The sequence below is a fragment of the Pseudorca crassidens genome, chromosome 8 (genome assembly GCF_039906515.1).
Source record: "Pseudorca crassidens isolate mPseCra1 chromosome 8, mPseCra1.hap1, whole genome shotgun sequence".
Taxonomy (NCBI): Eukaryota; Metazoa; Chordata; class Mammalia; order Artiodactyla; family Delphinidae; genus Pseudorca; species Pseudorca crassidens.
In genome coordinates, this window is record NC_090303.1 from 66,333,963 (window position 1) to 66,352,049 (window position 18,087).

General features: G+C 39.5%; 1 protein-coding gene across 4 annotated transcripts in view; it reads right to left on the minus strand.

The window, feature by feature from the left end:
• Nucleotides 1-18,087, minus strand: part of AOAH (acyloxyacyl hydrolase) — a 173,772-nt gene that overhangs the window by 55,363 nt on the left and 100,322 nt on the right. For all 4 annotated transcript variants that reach the window (XM_067746725.1, XM_067746726.1, XM_067746724.1 and 1 more), the window contains one exon: nucleotides 17,301-17,392. In XM_067746725.1, the coding sequence (XP_067602826.1) occupies nucleotides 17,301-17,392 (92 nt within the window). The remainder of the gene's footprint in view (nucleotides 1-17,300; nucleotides 17,393-18,087) is intronic.

The following is an 18,087-nucleotide window of genomic DNA, read 5'->3' on the forward strand; positions in this document are numbered from 1 at the left end:
GAAAAGAATGTAATAAAGAAACTAATACAACACTGTAATCAACTATACTTCAATTAACCCCCCCCAAAAAAGAAACTACTAGTAACATTTCTTAATAGAAGACCAAGATCTCTGAACAGTATTATAATTATGGAATTATTGCTTTGTGGTAGAGTTTTGAGGTGAGTGATTTATTTTACTTTTTAAAATCAAAGCTACCCATGTGCATAGTTTTAAAAATCAAATTCATTTTACTTGAATAATGTTTAAGGGGCCTTACTATGTTCCAGGCACTATTCGAGGCACCTGGGTCCTACTGGTAAATGAAAAAGACGAAGATCCCTGCCCCTGTGTCATTGACATTCTGGCAGGGGAAAAAACCCACTAAACATCACGAATAGGCAAATTATGGAGCATGCTAGAAGACAGTAAATGCTATGGAAAAAAGGGAGGCAGGGGAGCTAGGATTAGAGTGGTCAGAACAAGGCTTATTGAAAAGGTGGATGTGAGCAAAGACTTGAAGTGGTGAGCCTTACAGAACAAAATAGTTGAACTATTTTAGTCTATAAGGCTTGTAGTGATAAACAGCAAGCTCACACTCCCCGTTCCTCCCCATTTCTCCACTCCCAGAGGCAATTAATTTCAACCTTATTTGACTGAGTTTTTTCGTATTTTCTTTCTTATCTCTAAATAACATACTTTCAAGGCTACTTCTTGATTTTTAGTCTTTGGCATTATCTATTCACTTCTCACTATCAAGAGGAGGATTTAGCTATTCACAGCAGATCTATGATTGCTTTTTCTTCTCTTCACAACACTTTCAATTCCCTGGAGTTAATAGCTGCCTTTGTTTCTTTGTTTAATTTTCTTAACTGTTTATCATCTTTTTGATCTCTTTTTGATCTCTTTTCAATATGCTCTGATGTATCAGATAGTTTTTTAATTTCATCTCCTTGTGGAAATCTCTCCTGGGTCCTCTTGCCCTGCTTAATCAGGACTTGTTGCCCTCTCACTCTGCTGCAGAGCAGATATCCTGGGAGCCTCCTTCTTCATACCCTGGGGATCCTTTTCACCTCTTCCTGACTTGTTAGATATCCTATTTCCTGGAAGACCACATTTTTCTTATTTTTGATGGAGAGTACTTTTACGTAACGTTTGAAGGATGTGTGTGAAGTAACATTACATTTTTTAGCATCTGAAAATGTTTTTATTTTTGACTTAGTGAGGTGTAGGGTGGTGAGGTATTGCTGGTGAGGTGTAGGGCGGGCCCAGAAACACAGCTTGCACCATAAATACAAACACAAATAAGGGTTAATAGGACTTGTTGGGGATGAACTTCAAGTAGAGAAGTAGCAGCGTTCACCTGGTCCCTGAACTCTCATTGTCTCATAGAAAAGTGTCTTAGACAGGACATAGCTAGACTGGACACATATGGGACACCCTATATATTTTTAGGGAAAGCAGGTTCTGGTGTTTATAAGTTGTTATATAATAATAATAATAATAATAAATTTCAGGGATAGGTAACTGTTTTGTTAAAAAGGAGGCGTTCCAAACAGGATGAATCAGCTTCTTGTTAAGTACCGATAGGAAAGAGGAAATGGGTCTCCAGAATTATCAGTTTGCCTCTTGTTGACTGGTGTGGTAGATTTAAGAATAGCCTCATTATCTTTGACACCCCGGCCCTTAAATCTTGGCTGTCTTGTTACTTCTTTGACCAAAAAGATATGGTGGAAGCGACACTATGCCAGTTTTGGCCTCTGGCTTTTGAGAATCTTGGCAACTTTGGTCTCTTGGAGCCCTGGTCCACCACCTAAGAAGTCTGACTATCTTTCTGGAGACACCATGTTAAAAAGGCCCTATAGTGGAAGCAACAAAGATGTCCTTCAATAGGTGAATAGATAAACCGTGGTACACCCATACAAAGGACTATTATTCAGCAATAAAAGGAAGTGAGCTATTACGCCATGAAGAGACATAGAGGAAGCTTAAGTGTATATTGTTGAGTAAAAGAAGTCAATCTGAAAAGACTGCATACTGTGTGATTCCAACTATGTGACATTCTGGAAAAGGCAAAACATGGAGACAATAAAAAAATCAGTGGTTTCCAGGGGTTAAGAGGAGGGAGACGGGTATTAACAGGTGGAGTACAGGGGCTTTTTAGGGCAGTGAAACTAATATGTACAATACTGTAATGGTGGATATATGTCATTATGCATTTGTCAAAATGCATGGAATGCACAACACAAAGAGTAAACCCTAATGTAAACTATAGACTTTGGTCAAGAATAACGTATCAATGTTGGCTCTTCATTTATAACAAATCTACCACACTCATGTGAGATGTTAATAATAGGGGGAATTGAGGAGATGAGGGATTATTTGGGAACTCTCAGTACTTTCTGCTCATTTTTTCTGTAAAGTTAAAACTGCTCAAAAATTAGTTTATTAAAAAAAAAACAAACCCTACCTGGAAAGGAAAAGAGATCCAGCTAAACCCAACCTTCTGGTCACCACTTGTCAGGCACCCACTTCGTGTGAGCGAAGCCATCTTGGACACTCCAGCCCAGCGCTAAGTGAATACTGTCGTGTCCATGGTCAATATTACATGGAGAGGAAGAATTGGCCAGCCAAGCTCTGCCTGAATTCCTGACCTCCCAAACTGTGAGGTATAAAAATGCCTTGTTTTAAGCCACTAAACTTTGGAGTACTTTTTACACAACAGTCGATGTGCAGAACAGATGCTTATAGAATTCTGGGTTAATATCGTTTTCCCTCAGAAGTTTGAAGGAATCAATCCATTGGATCCTGACCTACCTATGATGTTGTCTGAAGCCATTCTGTGCCTCAATCCTTTGAGAACCTGAGTAGCATCTGTTCCAAGTGTTCTGAAGTGTCATGATGACAGGCTTGGTGTGGTTCTATTTCCATTCAGTGTTAGACACACTTTCAACCTGGAAATTCATGTCACTCAGTTCTGAGAGGTGTTCTTGAATTATTCCATTGATGATTTCTTCCTTTCTTAGAACTCCTATTATTTGGATACTGGGTCACCTAGACTGGTCCTCTAATTTTCCTAGTTTTTCTATCTTAGTTTCCATCTCTTTGTCTTTTGCTCTATTTTCTGGATGATATCCTCAACATGAGTTTTCAATACATCCATGAAATTCATCTTATGTCATTAGTGTAATCTCCCAATGATCATTGTTGGTCTCTGAATATTTCTTTAATTTTAGTATAATGTTTTAATTTCATGAATGTAATATCTCCTCTTATTTTTTTGAAGATATCATTTTAATTATTTTTATAAGTAGGATATTAATTAAAGTTAAAAAAGATTTCCCCTTGGAGCACTGTCTCTGTTATCTTGAAGTTGTTTTTCTCTTTGTTTTTTGTGTTGTTTTTCACATTCGAGGTTGGTCTCAGATATCTGATGATCTTGGGTTGTTGGCTTATGTGTAAAAGTGGAAACTAGCTGAAAACTCAAAAGCTGATAGGAAAGTGGGCCTGCTGGGTGTGGCTTGTTGTCTACGGCCCTTACTAGAGGGTGGACTGGCTGGGCCTTTCTCAGGGAACCCCTGCTGTCCGAGTCTTTGGGGCTTTCCTCTGAGGATGTGCAGATTCCCCAGAGAAGGGTCTTCTAGTGTCCAGCTGGGTTGCCAGTCCTCTGGGTCCAGGGGTGGGTGGACTTCAGGTTCAGCATGCCTGTGCTTTAGCACAGTGCTCCTACCTCCCCTTGTCTGCTGTCTTCCAGTCCAGAAGCTCTTGATTTTAGCATCTCCGGAGAAGAAACCCTAGTCTTATATCAGAATAAGGGAGGGGAAGAGATCCGAGGATCTAACTACTTCAACAATCTTTCAACCAAGACTTGTTTTTAGCCTCACTTTCATTTCTAGAGCTACCATAAGGAGCCAGTTCCCAAGGCCTCTGGGGTTCTGTGGTGTAGACTGGGTTGCTTCTCAGCTGTCCCTCCTCCTAGTTTAGGACGCAACTTCCTTGAATCGACTAAGTCAGTTACCACTTGTCCTTCTGCTTTCTGGCTTCCAACATTTTGTGGCTGTTGGGTCTTCCTGTTCTCTTTGTCCTTGTGGACAAATTCGTTTACTGTCATTTTAGTGGGGTTTCTCAAGGAAGAGAAGTAAATGCTTTGTTCAACCTGCTATCTTACCCAGAAGCCTGAAATGAATACTTTATACACTGCATCATCTACGCCCTCTGCCATGACTATTTTATTATATTTTGAAAAAACAGATGGGAAATGGACATTAGATCTGAGTTCAATACTAAAATAATTTCACAGTCAATAAAGAGGGGTTATTTTCCTTTGGGAAAGTAATGGTTACCAATATTTAGCCAGAAAGGTATTTTTGATAATTCTAAAAATGGAATTTATGTACTGAAATATTGTTTTGTTCTTGACCTGCTCATAGAGAGTAAACAGTGTGGATATTAATATTATAGATACAGTTAGTCACACATTACAGAAAGAACATAGAAATCTTTATCAATAGGCAAATAGCTCCATTACTATTTCTGACCAGAAATAGCATCTAGAATTTTGGGATTAAGGTTTTGTAATACTAAGTACTAGAAACTATTTCACCTAAAATGTTACTATTTTCATTCATCCCCATTCTCAATACATAACCTCTCTTATAAATCTTAGGAACTGAATTTCTCATGCAGTGCTCAGGAATTCTGAGAAGATAGAGGGATCAGTACAATATGTTGAGAAGCTTGTAATACAATATTTGAGATGCCTATAAATGGAGGAGATTGCTTAATAGAAAGTTATTTACATACAGGGTCAGTGAAACTTGAATTAATAGGCTAAACTGAGGATACCGTGCATAGTAAGGTTAACGGTGATCACCATTCTGGTTTCAAATTCCCCTCTTCTCACTCCCCTCTCCCTACTTGGACTCCAGTTTTCTGTATGATCTTTTTTTTTTTTTTTTTTTTTTTTTTTTTTGCGGTACGCGGGGCTCTCACTGCTGTGGCCTCTCCTGTTGCAGAGCACAGGCTCCGGACGCGCAGGCTCAGCGGCCATGGCTCATGGGCCCAGCCGCTCTGCGGCATGTGGGATGTTCCCGGACCGGGGCACGTACCCGCGTCCCCTGCATCGGCAGGCGGACTCTCAACCACTATGCCACCAGGGAAGCCCTCCTGTATGATCTTTATTTCTCTTTTTCCTCTGTTGTGCATCAAAACCCAGTCCAACGGGTTAGTAGAAGAGGTAATAGCTTCAGTCCTGTAGTTTGAGGGGTGCAGAGAAGGAGTGTTTGAAAGTTCTCTTCCTCACACATTCCCCAGTGTCTAAGGTAGGGGTGCCCTCAGCATTGAGAGTAGGCTTGGAGGTTCACCATGTTAAATTCCCAGTTTTATCAGCTCCATCTGTTGTAGGGCCTGGGAAGTATAGCCCTTCCACTGAGGACACACTAGTCATATTTTGATTTCTAATACCAAAATTCAAAACAGATAAATCTCAGAATGTCTACTAGTTGCTTTCCCCAACATGGGCTCAGGTAACACAAACTCACTTTCTCTGAGAGCCTTCTAATGACCCCCCCCTCCCCACCTCATTTCGCTATGGCTGAAAGAAAAACAAAACAAAAGAAAGAGTAAAATTAAGAACAAGACTCAAGAATAATGCAGACAAATTAAAAGGGTTGTTTTAAAATTGAAAAAATTATCACTTCCTATGTTGATTCCAAGCAGAACCCACTTGGAGAGAGGCAACAAAACAGTTTCCCAAAGGGCTTAGCATATCAGAGGGTTTTTGGGATAAACCGAGTGAAATATTATTCAAGCAGCAGTGATGTATCAGGTCCTGTTTCTGAGTCTATTTCTGACTCTTTTTAGCAGCACAGCTAGTTTGGGTATAAATTCTGAGACCCTGTGAAGCTGAATGGGAATAAGTCACACAAAAAAGACTGGGGCTTGGAAGGTGAGTGAGAGAGAAATGGTAACATTTGATGTGAACGGTTAGGACAGGGGAGTGGATTGGGATAAAGTTGGATAATTTAGAGACTAGACAGGCTTTATTCAGGGACCTCTACTGCTAGGAAGTTTTAAGACAAGGGTGGATAATTTGCTTTCCGATGTGGATGGAGATCAGGCCAGCATGGGGCCAGGGAGATGGATTAAAGAACTTTCAAAATTCCTTCTAGCTCTTTGATACTAGCCACATCCCAGAGCCCTGTGTAGCCCCTAATTCACTGCATCACAGGAGAACCAAGATTTCAGCCTCAGAGAGAGATAAACATGCAGAATATGACTCGTTGTGTATTCAAAGAGCCTGGCAATGGGCTAATTATGCAGGGGGGCTTGCAGGGTGAGGATGACTGCAGAGGAGGTCCCAGGAGTTCAGACATGAAAAGATTAGCAAGACAGCATGATAGATTTTTGAATTTGGAGCAGCAAAATAGTAGAGGGAAATAGACTTCAGGGGCATCGTGTTCAATAATTCATAAGCTGCTATACTCACACAAGGCTTCTTACCTGTTAACTTTCCACTAAGATTCCTTCCTCTGCCCTTCTCTGAGCTTGTGGCATTATAACTCTCTCCATCCTGGCTTTTGCCAGCCTCAGATTTGATTCTAGGCCACTGTATCAGGGAAAACTTTAAACTGTGATAAAACGGAGGGATTTAAGCCTGTGGATGCTTATAAATCTGAAAAGATCATTTGTGGCATAGAAGAAGATCGTTTTAGTAATCTCAACACTATTTCTCAAAGCATGCTCTGTGCAACACTAGTTTCTTGAGACATATTTTTCTCATAAACGACACACACATTCTACATGGTTCTGTGGTCAGATTAGTTTAAGAAATGTTTCATATTATACCTTGGAGCTATATACAAAACTTTTGGGGCTTATTGAAGGCTCTGATAAGCCTTACACTGAATAAACCTGTTTCCCTTTATTTAAACCAGCATTTCCAAAACTTATTTGACCTAGGAATCTTTTTAAAAAGTGTGCATAATACCTTTTAACATCTTGTGGAACTAGCGTTTCACAGAAACAGTTTTTGTAGAATACTGATGAACTATCTCTGTGATCTATATTTGAGCTTTATGAGATGACCTAAAATCTCAAGTTCAGTTGGTTACAAGAATTCTACTAGAAAAATTTGGAGGTTGTACATTTACTTTGATCAATCTAGACTGCTGTAAAATTATATCATTCTGGACAAAAAAATCACATCAATGCTTAATTTATCTATTATTGACCAAATAGCAGATCTCTCCTTTGTTTTATTCTTTCTACCTGACTACTGAATTGGTAATTTTACTTTAAACTTATTTTCTCCAATTTGTTGACTGTGTATTTACTTTAATATTATGATGAATTTTGCTAATTTCTTGTAGAACATTTATTATCGAACCCACTTAGAAGTCCAAGGGCTTAAGTTACACTGATTTATTTTTATATGCGTCCCGTTATGCAGCTGGTGATCAAATTCATGCTGTTTATACTCCTCCTCCCATGTTCCTGGTGTTTTCCCTGAAATGTTAATTCCTGCAAATCTGATTTGATTTAGGCAATCTGAGTAAATGCAAGGGAAGGATGTTTGTAGATCATACCACACTCTGCAAATATAAAGTGATGCCATTATAAACTTAGTGATTCTTTTATTGAGTACCTGCTATGGTGCCACACTCTGTGCCAGGGGCTAGGGCCCCAGAGCGAAGTCAAGCCGAATTCTGGCACTCGAGATGCTCAGAGTCTGGTATGGGGTGGGTGGAGTGGGGAGACAGTGAGTAAACAGTTATGACAAGTGAGACGACATTGGTATTGAAGGGGCAAAATAGGAGCTCAGGAGAGACTCGTATAGTCAGATGGGGGTTAGTACCGAGAGGCCGTCAAAAGGAACTGACCCCTGACTGGTGGTTGTTGAAGCATGAACGGGGGTAACTAGATAAGACAAAGCTGAGGTTCAATACCTATGAAAAATGCTCAAACTCACTAGTAATCAAGAGGTTACATATTAGAAGAGCAATAAAATATTTTTTGTTAGATCAGAAAAAAATTAAGAAGATATTTGTCAATAGCCGGTATTGACAAAGGTGTGGGGAAACAAGTATTCTTTTTTTTTTTTTTTGCGGTACGCGGGCCTCTCACTGCTGTGGCCTCTCCCGTTGCGGAGCACAGGCTCCGGATGCGCAGGCTCAGCGGCCATGGCTCACGGGCCCAGCCGCTCCGCGGCATGTGGGATCCTCCCGGACCGGGGCACGAACCCGTGTCCCCTGCACCAGCAGGCGGACTCCCAACCACTGTGCCACCAGGGAAGCCCGAAACAAGTATTCTTATACAATATTTGTGGGACTGTAAATTGGTGTAGCCATTTTGGAAGGATTATAAAAAATTAAAAATGTATACATTCTGATCCAGTAATTTTTTTCTAAAGACATCCTTACATGTAGTCATAAAGAGAACCATAGAATGTTCATTACAGCATTATTGGAATTAATGAGAACTTGGAATTAAGTTGACTGTCCATCAGTAGGAGAATAAAACAACCATACTATGAAATACCATTCTGCACAAGAATGGAAAGTGTTTCAAGAAGTATTGTTAAAGCATTAATTTATAGTATGTTATGCATAGTATGATGTCATTTACGGGAAAACCCCAACAAAGCATTTATTTCTTTATGTACAAATACATAGAAAGGGTCTGTAAGAAACCACACTAAATTGATAACAGGACTTTCTTCTGAGAAAGGGAATGAAATTGGGAGAGGGCTTTGGCTTTTTATATTATATAGCTCAGTATTTTTTGTAAAATAAAAATGTATTCATGATTTGAATAAATTAAAAAATAAAATTAAAAACTCAGTAGGGTCAAAAAAAAGAACCCCCAAAAACTAAGTAGGGTCAAAGGGGACATCACCGCAGTGGAGAGATTTGTCAGTACACAGCAGGAAGAGTCCTGGGCTAGCAGTCGGGGTCTCCAGGTGGTCCTTCCTGCCCCAGGCAGCCTTCCTGTGCCTGCATTCCATTCCTTCTTGCCTTGTCTAAGACCTGTTCCTTCCTTTGTCCGCCTTTCTCCCTCTTTTGGCTCTTCCTAACTCCACAAGCATGCTGCAGGATTTCTCATCTAAAAATGTCTCCCTCATCTTTTATTCCCCATCGGCTATCACCTCACTTCTCTGCTCCCTTTGATAGTAAAACTCTATGAGTTGTGTATGCTCACCTGCATTTACTTCATCACCTCCTGAACCTATTCTCTCCAATCAGACTTCCATCTCCGCCCCACTGAAACGTTTCTGGTCAAAGTGTCCCCTTGATCACTGCCTGGACACCCAGTGGTCCTTCTCAGTTCTCATCTTCCTCTTCCTCAGGCACCATCTGGCTGATGGGCACTTCTCCTTTGGAAACACTTTCTTCACTTGGCCTCCAGGACACTAAATGCTTCTAGTTTTCTTTCCCCTTTGAGGGCCGTTCCTTCTCTTCCCTAACCTCTACGTGTTGACATCCCCCAACCACTCTCCTCAGCCACATCTCTTTTCTACACTCACTCCCTGTAACAGAAATTCTCAATTTTTTTCTCTCAGGACCACTTTATGTTTTTAAAATTATTGAAGAAACCAGAGAGCTTTTGTTTATGTGAGTTATAGCTGCCAATATTTATATACTGGAACTTAAAACTTAGAAATTTGAAAGATCATTTAATTATTAATCATTTAAAATAATAATAATAAGCCCATTACATGTTAACATAAATGAAATATTTGTTTTCTGAAAAAAAAATTTTTCCAACCCTTCCCCCAATTACTGAGAAGAAAAGCATCATTTTACCATTTTGCAAATCTCTTCAATGTCTGACTTAACGTCAATAGAAGACAGCTAGGTTCTCACATCAGCTTCTGCATTGTCTGTTGTGATATGTTCTTTTAATGGAATTATATGAAGAAAATCCTGTCTTAAGTATACATTTAGGTTGAAAGTGAATAACATTTTAATATCCTTTTTAGATAACAACTGATAGCCTTCTTTGATTCTACACCAAAACTCAGCAAGCAGTTGTTTCTTAAAGGGTGATTAGTTGCAATATGGAATCTGAAATGGACTTTTTGCATGATGTTGCATTCAAGTGCATTGGTCTAGCTTGTACTTTGAATGGATCTTTCACCCAGGCATGATTTCATGTATCACAAACTTGTCATTTAGAAAATATTGGTTTACTGAGTTATGCAGATATTCCAAATGTTGATGCATCTTATGATACAATATTGAAAAATCATACTTGTTGCAAGCACCACGTATCTCATTAGAAAGGACTTGGAGTATTAGGAAGCTGTCAAGTTTATAGTAGAAGACACAACTTTTCAAAAATTCTAAATTTTCTCTGAAAGCTCAAATTTTATGATTGGTAATCAATACTGTCAGTTGTTTTCCCTGAAGTGACAAGCTCATTGCATTCATTTTAGATACAATACCTGCCATATATCCAAGTCTAAATAACTATAACTTGTTTTCCAGTCTTTTTCAGTAAGAAAGGTGTTCCATGAAAAACTGACTAATTCAGTTCTCAACTCTCTCACACAAGTGCTTTTCCTTAGAATAACTATCATATTTTGTTATGCAGCAGAAGTGCCCTATGCATACTTCCCGTTTCATCAGATGAAATCATTAAAAATCATGTACTTACTTTAATAAAATTAATATTTTTTTTCTTACCTTATAGGTGACATTTTCAAGGGAAGATCCCCCCTATTCTTTAATCCAGGAGGTGTGGAGGTGAAGACCACAGTGACTCCACTAATATAGTTTGGTGCCACTGCTTTGATTCATGCTCAGATGTCAGCAGTTTTTTACACACCATTGCTTTTTCACCATCAGTTCAAAGGGCTACACAGTGCAAAAGGCAACTACTGTTTTAGCATTGTTGTGAAATAGATTTATCCTGTGGACCCCCTGAAAACGTCTTAGAGACCCACCCCAGGGGTCCATGGACCACATTTGGAGAATCACTGATGTAGACTATCTCTCACTCCAATCAGCCTCACCCAACCTCAAAGTGACCAACTCTTTGGCTAATTATTTGTTTTGCAAAGTATAATTATAAGATGGCTAATCACTTGCAATTATATCACATGTAAATTTTGAATAATGGTTTTAATAAGGTTATTAAGCCTATTAGTGCTTAGTACTTACATGTCTTTTTTTTTTTTTAAACAGGAAATTAGGTTGGCAAATGTTAGCTGCAAATCCCTTCTCTCCAATTTTATGTTTTTAATGCCCCAAGTGACTTGGTTTGGAGTTATACACTGCTTTTCAAAACTGTTCTCTCATATAATGTCTATTGGGTTGGAGAGAATAGATAACCTTTAACACTCAGATTCTAGGACACCTCTCATCAAAGATGTGTGTTTAAATGTCCTTGAATAGCATTACTGTGCCACTTATAACAATGGCTTTGTCTATTTCTTTCTAAGCATTTGCTCTGTTTCTGGCCCCAAATAGCAAATTTAAGTCAGAAGCAGAGGGAGAAAGTTACCCTAGAAAATTCCATCTAGTTTGCACCCACTTATGTTGACCCACTGGTCTCACTCTTAACTCTCTAGCTTGATATGGTAACTTTGGTCATTGTTTTTGGTTCTTTTGGCTTTTGTGACTTTTTAAGGCTAACTGCAGGCTTACTTTATTTTTTTTAAGTTGTGTCTGTTGCCCTGCTCTTACTCCCAGCTTTGAAGAACTTCTCTATCATTTAGCCCCGGCAGGCAGAACTCCACTGTCTGGACCGACTCCTGGCCTCACTTTCAGAAGGGGATTTGGATAATCATAAATTCTCAGGTTAGAGGCGTTGGGTTCAGGTGGTTATTTCTGTTAAGGATTTGGAGTCACCTGTTTCCCTCTCTGGGGGTCGCTTGGAAGAAATAGTATGCATAAAGGATTATAATGGAGAACCGCTTTAACTAATAAGCTGGTCAAACACCTAATGCAGGGCTTACTATGTATGAACTTGACTTCTATTGCACAGTATCCCTGGCCCTAGAGAAACATGGTTCCTAGAACATTTCAGGCTCTGACTCATAAACTTAGTCATATCTTTTCTCAAGGCACGGCTAGTTAAGGGTCGGAGAAAGCATATTTGGTGGAGAGAAGCAGGAGCATCTCTCTCCAGCAGTTTTCCCTAATGCTTCTAAATCAAGCAGCAGCATAAAGTAGGATGTGGACCTGAACATCATGTTGCCCTACAACAACCAAACCTGAATGTCAGAGAGAACGTCAGAGATCGGCAGGTGCAACTCCACTTCATCATATAAATGAAGTCCAGGGATGCTAAATGTTCCACCTAACAGCCACACAGAACCAGAACCCTTTCACCTGTAGACACAAACTTCTTCCTACTCTACCACACGGACTCACAGTGCTCTGGAATTTTAGATGTTGCATTTTGTTCTTCCAGTTTCATTGAGATATAGCTGACACACATCACCATATAAGTCTAAGGTGTACTGCATATTGATTTGACTTACATCCATCATGAAATGATTATCATAATAAGTTCAATGAACAGCCATCATCTCTTATAGATACAGCGTAAAAAGTTATTTTCCTTGTGATGAGAATTCTTAGGGTTTATTCTCTTAACAATTGTCATATATAATGTGTAGTAGTGTTAATTATTTTATCATTTCGTACATTACATCCCTAGTACTCATTTCTCTTATAACTGTAAGTTTGTACCTTTGTACCTTTTGATTGTCTTCATCCAATTCCCCCTCCCCCTCCCCTCTGGTAACCACAAATCTGATCTTTTTCTATGAGTTTGTTTGTTTGTTTTTGAAGTATAATTGACCTATAACACTCTGTTTCTTCCTGATACACAACATAGTGATTCGATATTTTTATGCATTTCAAAATGATCACCATGATAAGTCTAGTTACCATCTATCGCCATACAAAGATATTACATAGTTATTGACTATATTTCCCACACCGTACACTTCATTCCTGAGACTCATTTATTTTGCAGCTGGAAGTCTGTACCTCCTAATCTCCCTTATCTATTTATGTATTGCTTTTAAGCAAGAAGTTCTTCCTTCCTGAAATTTTGGTATTGTTTTTTATCCTTCTACATGGGTTACTGGGCCTTGGCTTCTTTAACCTAAATAGGATTTTCCTGTTACATTAATTGCTTTTGAAAGTGATCTGAACACAAATAACTATTTTTAATCTTTAAAAAATACTTTTTTCTTCTCACTTACTGTTAGAGTTCTCCCTATTGTCAGGGTCCCAGCCCCCAAGCTGCCAACCTCACAGAGGGCTTTTTGCTTTCGCCTTTGAACTACTCAATTTCTTTCAGAAAACACATGGTTTTAAGGGATATAACTTTTTGAATTTTCTGAAGCCTGAGAGTCAAGAGAACAGATTTCATTAATGTTGACTCAACTGAAGGTTGTAAAGATTTGTAAAACTAAGCGGTTATGTTTGTCTTTTAATACATGCATGTAATTTCAATTAGAGTTATATTCATCTCATACAGGAGATACTAAATTTTGAGGGGGTGGAGGGCATAATGGAAGAAGAAAGGAAAGCAACCATCTTCTCTTCCAAACTTTTGCTTTCAAAGGTACATTTCCAAAGAACATTGTTAATACACAAAGCATGAGGCTGATCACAGATAATAGGAGGCACTTTCTAGAGATCCAGTTGAATAGAGAAATCCATAAATTCTACCCCATGTTGATAAGCATTTGGACTTAAAAGGACATTTGCTCAAAATGCCTATGGCAGCTGCCACATCTCTCACAAACACTGCCTCTAGGTCAGTGTTCTATTTATTCTCCTGACTCCACCAGAAGAGGACCCCCATCCTATGCCGATCTCTCTTTAGTAATTGTTACACACTTGATAACTCTTCGTTCTTTTAAGAAGACTGGACTAGCACAGGTTACCTGCAGGTATAATTTACATGAGAGTATATGAGAGTTTAATAGGAGCTACTGCTACAAGGGACATACCGGATGGTGACACACAGGGACTGTCATGCTGCTGTGTTTTTGCTTAATGGGGGATCCATTGCAACTCTGATTCCAGACAGATAATTTCCTTTTTTATCAAAGGGAGTTAAATATATTCTTCTCCATTCCAGCTAAACGGCAGAGAACACAGGCACAGTACACAGAAACAGGTGGCAAAAGAGCACTAAGAGAGAGATAACTAGAAAACTTGGGCCACAAAAGCATAGAGAAAAAACCCCTGCAGGGCAGGTGGCCAACCAGCTGAGGTGCGCATCTCCTTAGAAATACAGCTGGTAAGGATAATGCTTAGAGTCAACACTGAGCAAGTTGCATGAGCAGACTGTTTTGTAAATAGCAGTACAGAGCCTAATACAAGAAGGTGTTATGTCAGCACAGACTAGCTCACGATAGAGACGATTTTCACATAAGCTGCACCTAGACGGTTCCCTCCTTCGTGCCATGTGGTCAGAATCTCTCTGCATAGCCCTCATAAGAATTATAAACCATTTGTGTCTGATGACTTACAACTTTTCCTCTGCATAGCCCTCATAAGAATTATAAATCATTTGTGTCTGATGACTTACAACTTTTCCTCTGCATAGCCTTCATAAGAATTATAAACCATTTGTGTCTGATGACTTACAACTTTTCCTCTCCCTTTTCCTCCGCTGCCTCTCTCCTAAGGAAGATCTATCTGCCTGCTGGGCTCTCATAGGATGATGGCTGGCAACTGCAATAGGATTGGCGAGCTAGCAGGATTTCACATTGATAACGGAGGAACCCCCTGGTCTGAGGACAGAATAGAGGCAGAAAAGAAAGAGGGACACTGGCTCCCGCTCCCACCGCCCAACAAAAACTGAAAACAACTGAACAGAGTCTGCTTGGGAGCAGGCACTAAGTTTGGGTAGAGGTTTTAGGAAAATTACATTTAGGACATGTGGGGCAACTATTGGTGGGTATGAGCTGTAAGTGGAAAAAGATGAGGAAACAAGTTTTCATCATTTTAGCTGCACACGGGAATGGATTCCCCTTTCATTCTTTGAGTGTCTCCAGTGAAGGTTTAAACTATTTAACAATTAATTTTAAACATCAGACTAGTATTTCTTCAATGGCAACTTCATGAGGCTTTAGGTCAAAAGGTGGGGTTCATATGTAAATTTAAGCTTCCATTAAAAGTATGGTAAACTGTGTCCATTTCTCAGTCATAACTAATTCTTTTTGTTTGTCATAAAGGCCTGGATTTAGAGAAATTTCCAAGTACTTTTATACATAGATAGCTGGATTGCGTGGAGGGTACTTAAATAATATTTTCTCAATTTTGATGTTGACAGTGGGGAGATAAACAAGACTGTTGTCCTCAATGCTGCTTTAGGCAGGCTATCTCTGGACGTGTTCCAGGTGACAAAGACCACCTTTGGTCTTTGTCAGGGGCCTCAGACCACTGGGAGTATGGGGGCCCTAGGAAGGGACAATGGGCACATGATCAACGTCTGAAACAATGCATGCCACCTCTTCACGTGGGGAGGGCATTTTTGGTTCTTGGTCATTTCCTCATCCTAGAGCTACACTCTCAAACACAGGGACAATGGCTAAAGGGGGTCACGTTCCCACAGGTAGAATAAAAACAGCACATAAAAGTTGGAAGTTGTGACCTAGGAGTGCCTTGGTTCACCAAATTATTCTCTGGTTCCATTATTCACAAGGTTCCATGACCGCGGATCCTACCACTTCTTATTCACCTGTGGCCTTGGTCAAGTTTCTTAGCCTATCAACTTAGCCCTTAGATTCCTCAACTTTGAAATGCAGAAAATAATACCACCTACCTCACAAAGAGATGAAATGAGAAAACCTCTAAATAACACTCAGTACAGTGCTTGGTATGTAGGGAATGCCTATGAAGGTTACTTCCTATTATCTCTATTAATCATACTGTAAGTATTGTTACACTTAATGGCAAGGACTGACCTAATTTTCTTTACATGATTAAATGTGAAAATCTACACCTAAACTTGAAGACACATTTCTTTTACTTTCCCTTATACTCACGAATATAAGGGAAATTATGATTTCTATATAAATATGAGTGCCATTTCCTGAAGTTTGGTTATCTTTTCTAGCTTTTCTCTACCTTTTTCATTGTCCCCATCTCCTAAATCCTTTCAGGTTTGAGCCCCTTGCCAAACACCCCAAAAGGAGGTGGCTGTTGACCATTTCCATGAATTCTTCTTTCATTATTGACCCCTGTAGCTCTGTGTTGACAGTTGTCTTTTGGCACATTTAACCCATATTAACAATGTTTGCACATTTCTCTCATCTGCCCTCCTTGATTATAGTTGACTGCAGAGGCAGGATGAGCCTTATTTATCTTTGAAATAGCTACGGCATCTGTGCCTTATTAGGTAGTAAGTATTTAATAAGTATTTTTAAAATGAGTGAGTAAAGATAAGAATAAGTTATATAGGATATGCGAGGTCGTCTATTAAATTAAAAAATGGGGTGCTCAAACTCTAAATGGCTGTCCCCAGGCCCCAAGAAAACACCCAATCCCACACAGCACGCTGGGTTTGTGTTCACTCAGACTCGCCATGCATCTTCTCTACTTTCAACTCCAGAGCATTAAAACCAGGATGATTCTAAGCCATTGAGACTTGCCTGTTGCCTTTTTTTTTTTAAACAGCTCATGCAGCTCAATATCAAAAAAACAAACAACCCAATCCAAAAATGGGCAGAAGACCTAAATAGACATTTCTCCAAAGAAGATTGCCAACAAACACATGAAAGAATGCTCAACATCATTAATCATTAGAGAAATGCAAATCAACACTACAATGCGATATCATCTCACACCAGAATGGCCATCATCAAAAAATCTACAAACAATAAATGGAGAGGGTGTGGAGAAAAGGGAACCCTCATGCACTGTTGGTGGGAATGTAAATTGATACAGCCACTGTGGAGAACAGTATGGAGTTTCCTTAAAAAACTAAAAATAGAACTGCCTGCTGCCTTTTAAAATGTTAATATATGAGAGTAAATAAGCAAGTAAACTTCTTTGTCTCTTGAGGCAGAAAAATTCAGTGTTGTGCTTGAGAATTTTTCATCGGAGGTCAACTCTAGAGCCCCTGAGCAGGAACACCCCCTCCTTGCCAGCAGGGGTAAAGTCTAATTTGCATAAGCCCCACCACACGGTAGACTCTATGTCAGTGGTGGGTTTGTTGTTTGTCACTCATGTTCCAGAAGCAATTTCTAATAATTCTCATTTCAACATCTTGGGGACAAATCTCATCTCCTGTTGTTTCCTTACATAGACATATTGAAATGTTTGAAGGTGTGCAAACACACATACCCGCTAGTGGAGTCCAGAAATCCAGTAGTGCCAGAGAGTTGGGGCCAGTCGAGCTCATTGGTAAGAGCTGTTGGTAAATTGAAGAAGGATTTCTAAAGGAAAAATAAAGTAGAAATTATCAAAATGATCACGTGTTTTCTATAAGGAGTAAGATTATCTATTGCTCAGGCATTGTGGTCTGTCTGCCTCTCTCTCACTCTCTTTCTTAATCTCTTTCTTTAAGGGCCTTTGCATTTAAAGCTTATACCTCTTAAGGTTAACCATCATCAGAAAATTCACAAGGATCAGCATTATTCATGAACTTGCTTCCATTCAGCTCCTGGGAAAAATGTAGAACGCATGGCAGCTCTTATTCATCCCTCTTCTGAGAGACAGATAAACGTTCCACTCTTTAATTTCTGAGATTTTCTCCATTTCTAAGGCTAGATAATCAGAAAATTGACTGTCTGGAAAGTAATAATACCCAAGCCTCCAGCAAATATGCCTTCCTTGAGTTCAAAGCTATGCCTTCAGTCATTAGGATGGTGCCTCCTGATCTCCTTGGGTGGGTGGAGGGTCCTCAGACACCTTTGAAAAATCTAATTATGGTTCCTTTCTTCATGAAGATGCACATATACTCAACATGGCCTATGACTTCAAGGGGTTCACAGAACTCCTGCAACTCTTGCATAGACTCCTGTTCAAGAACTCTTGACATAGAGTGTTGACAAAATTAGAATTCCTTTGAACCACATTCTATGACTTGTGCAAAATCACAGAAGAAAAATGTTGCCAGCTGTGTCTCCTG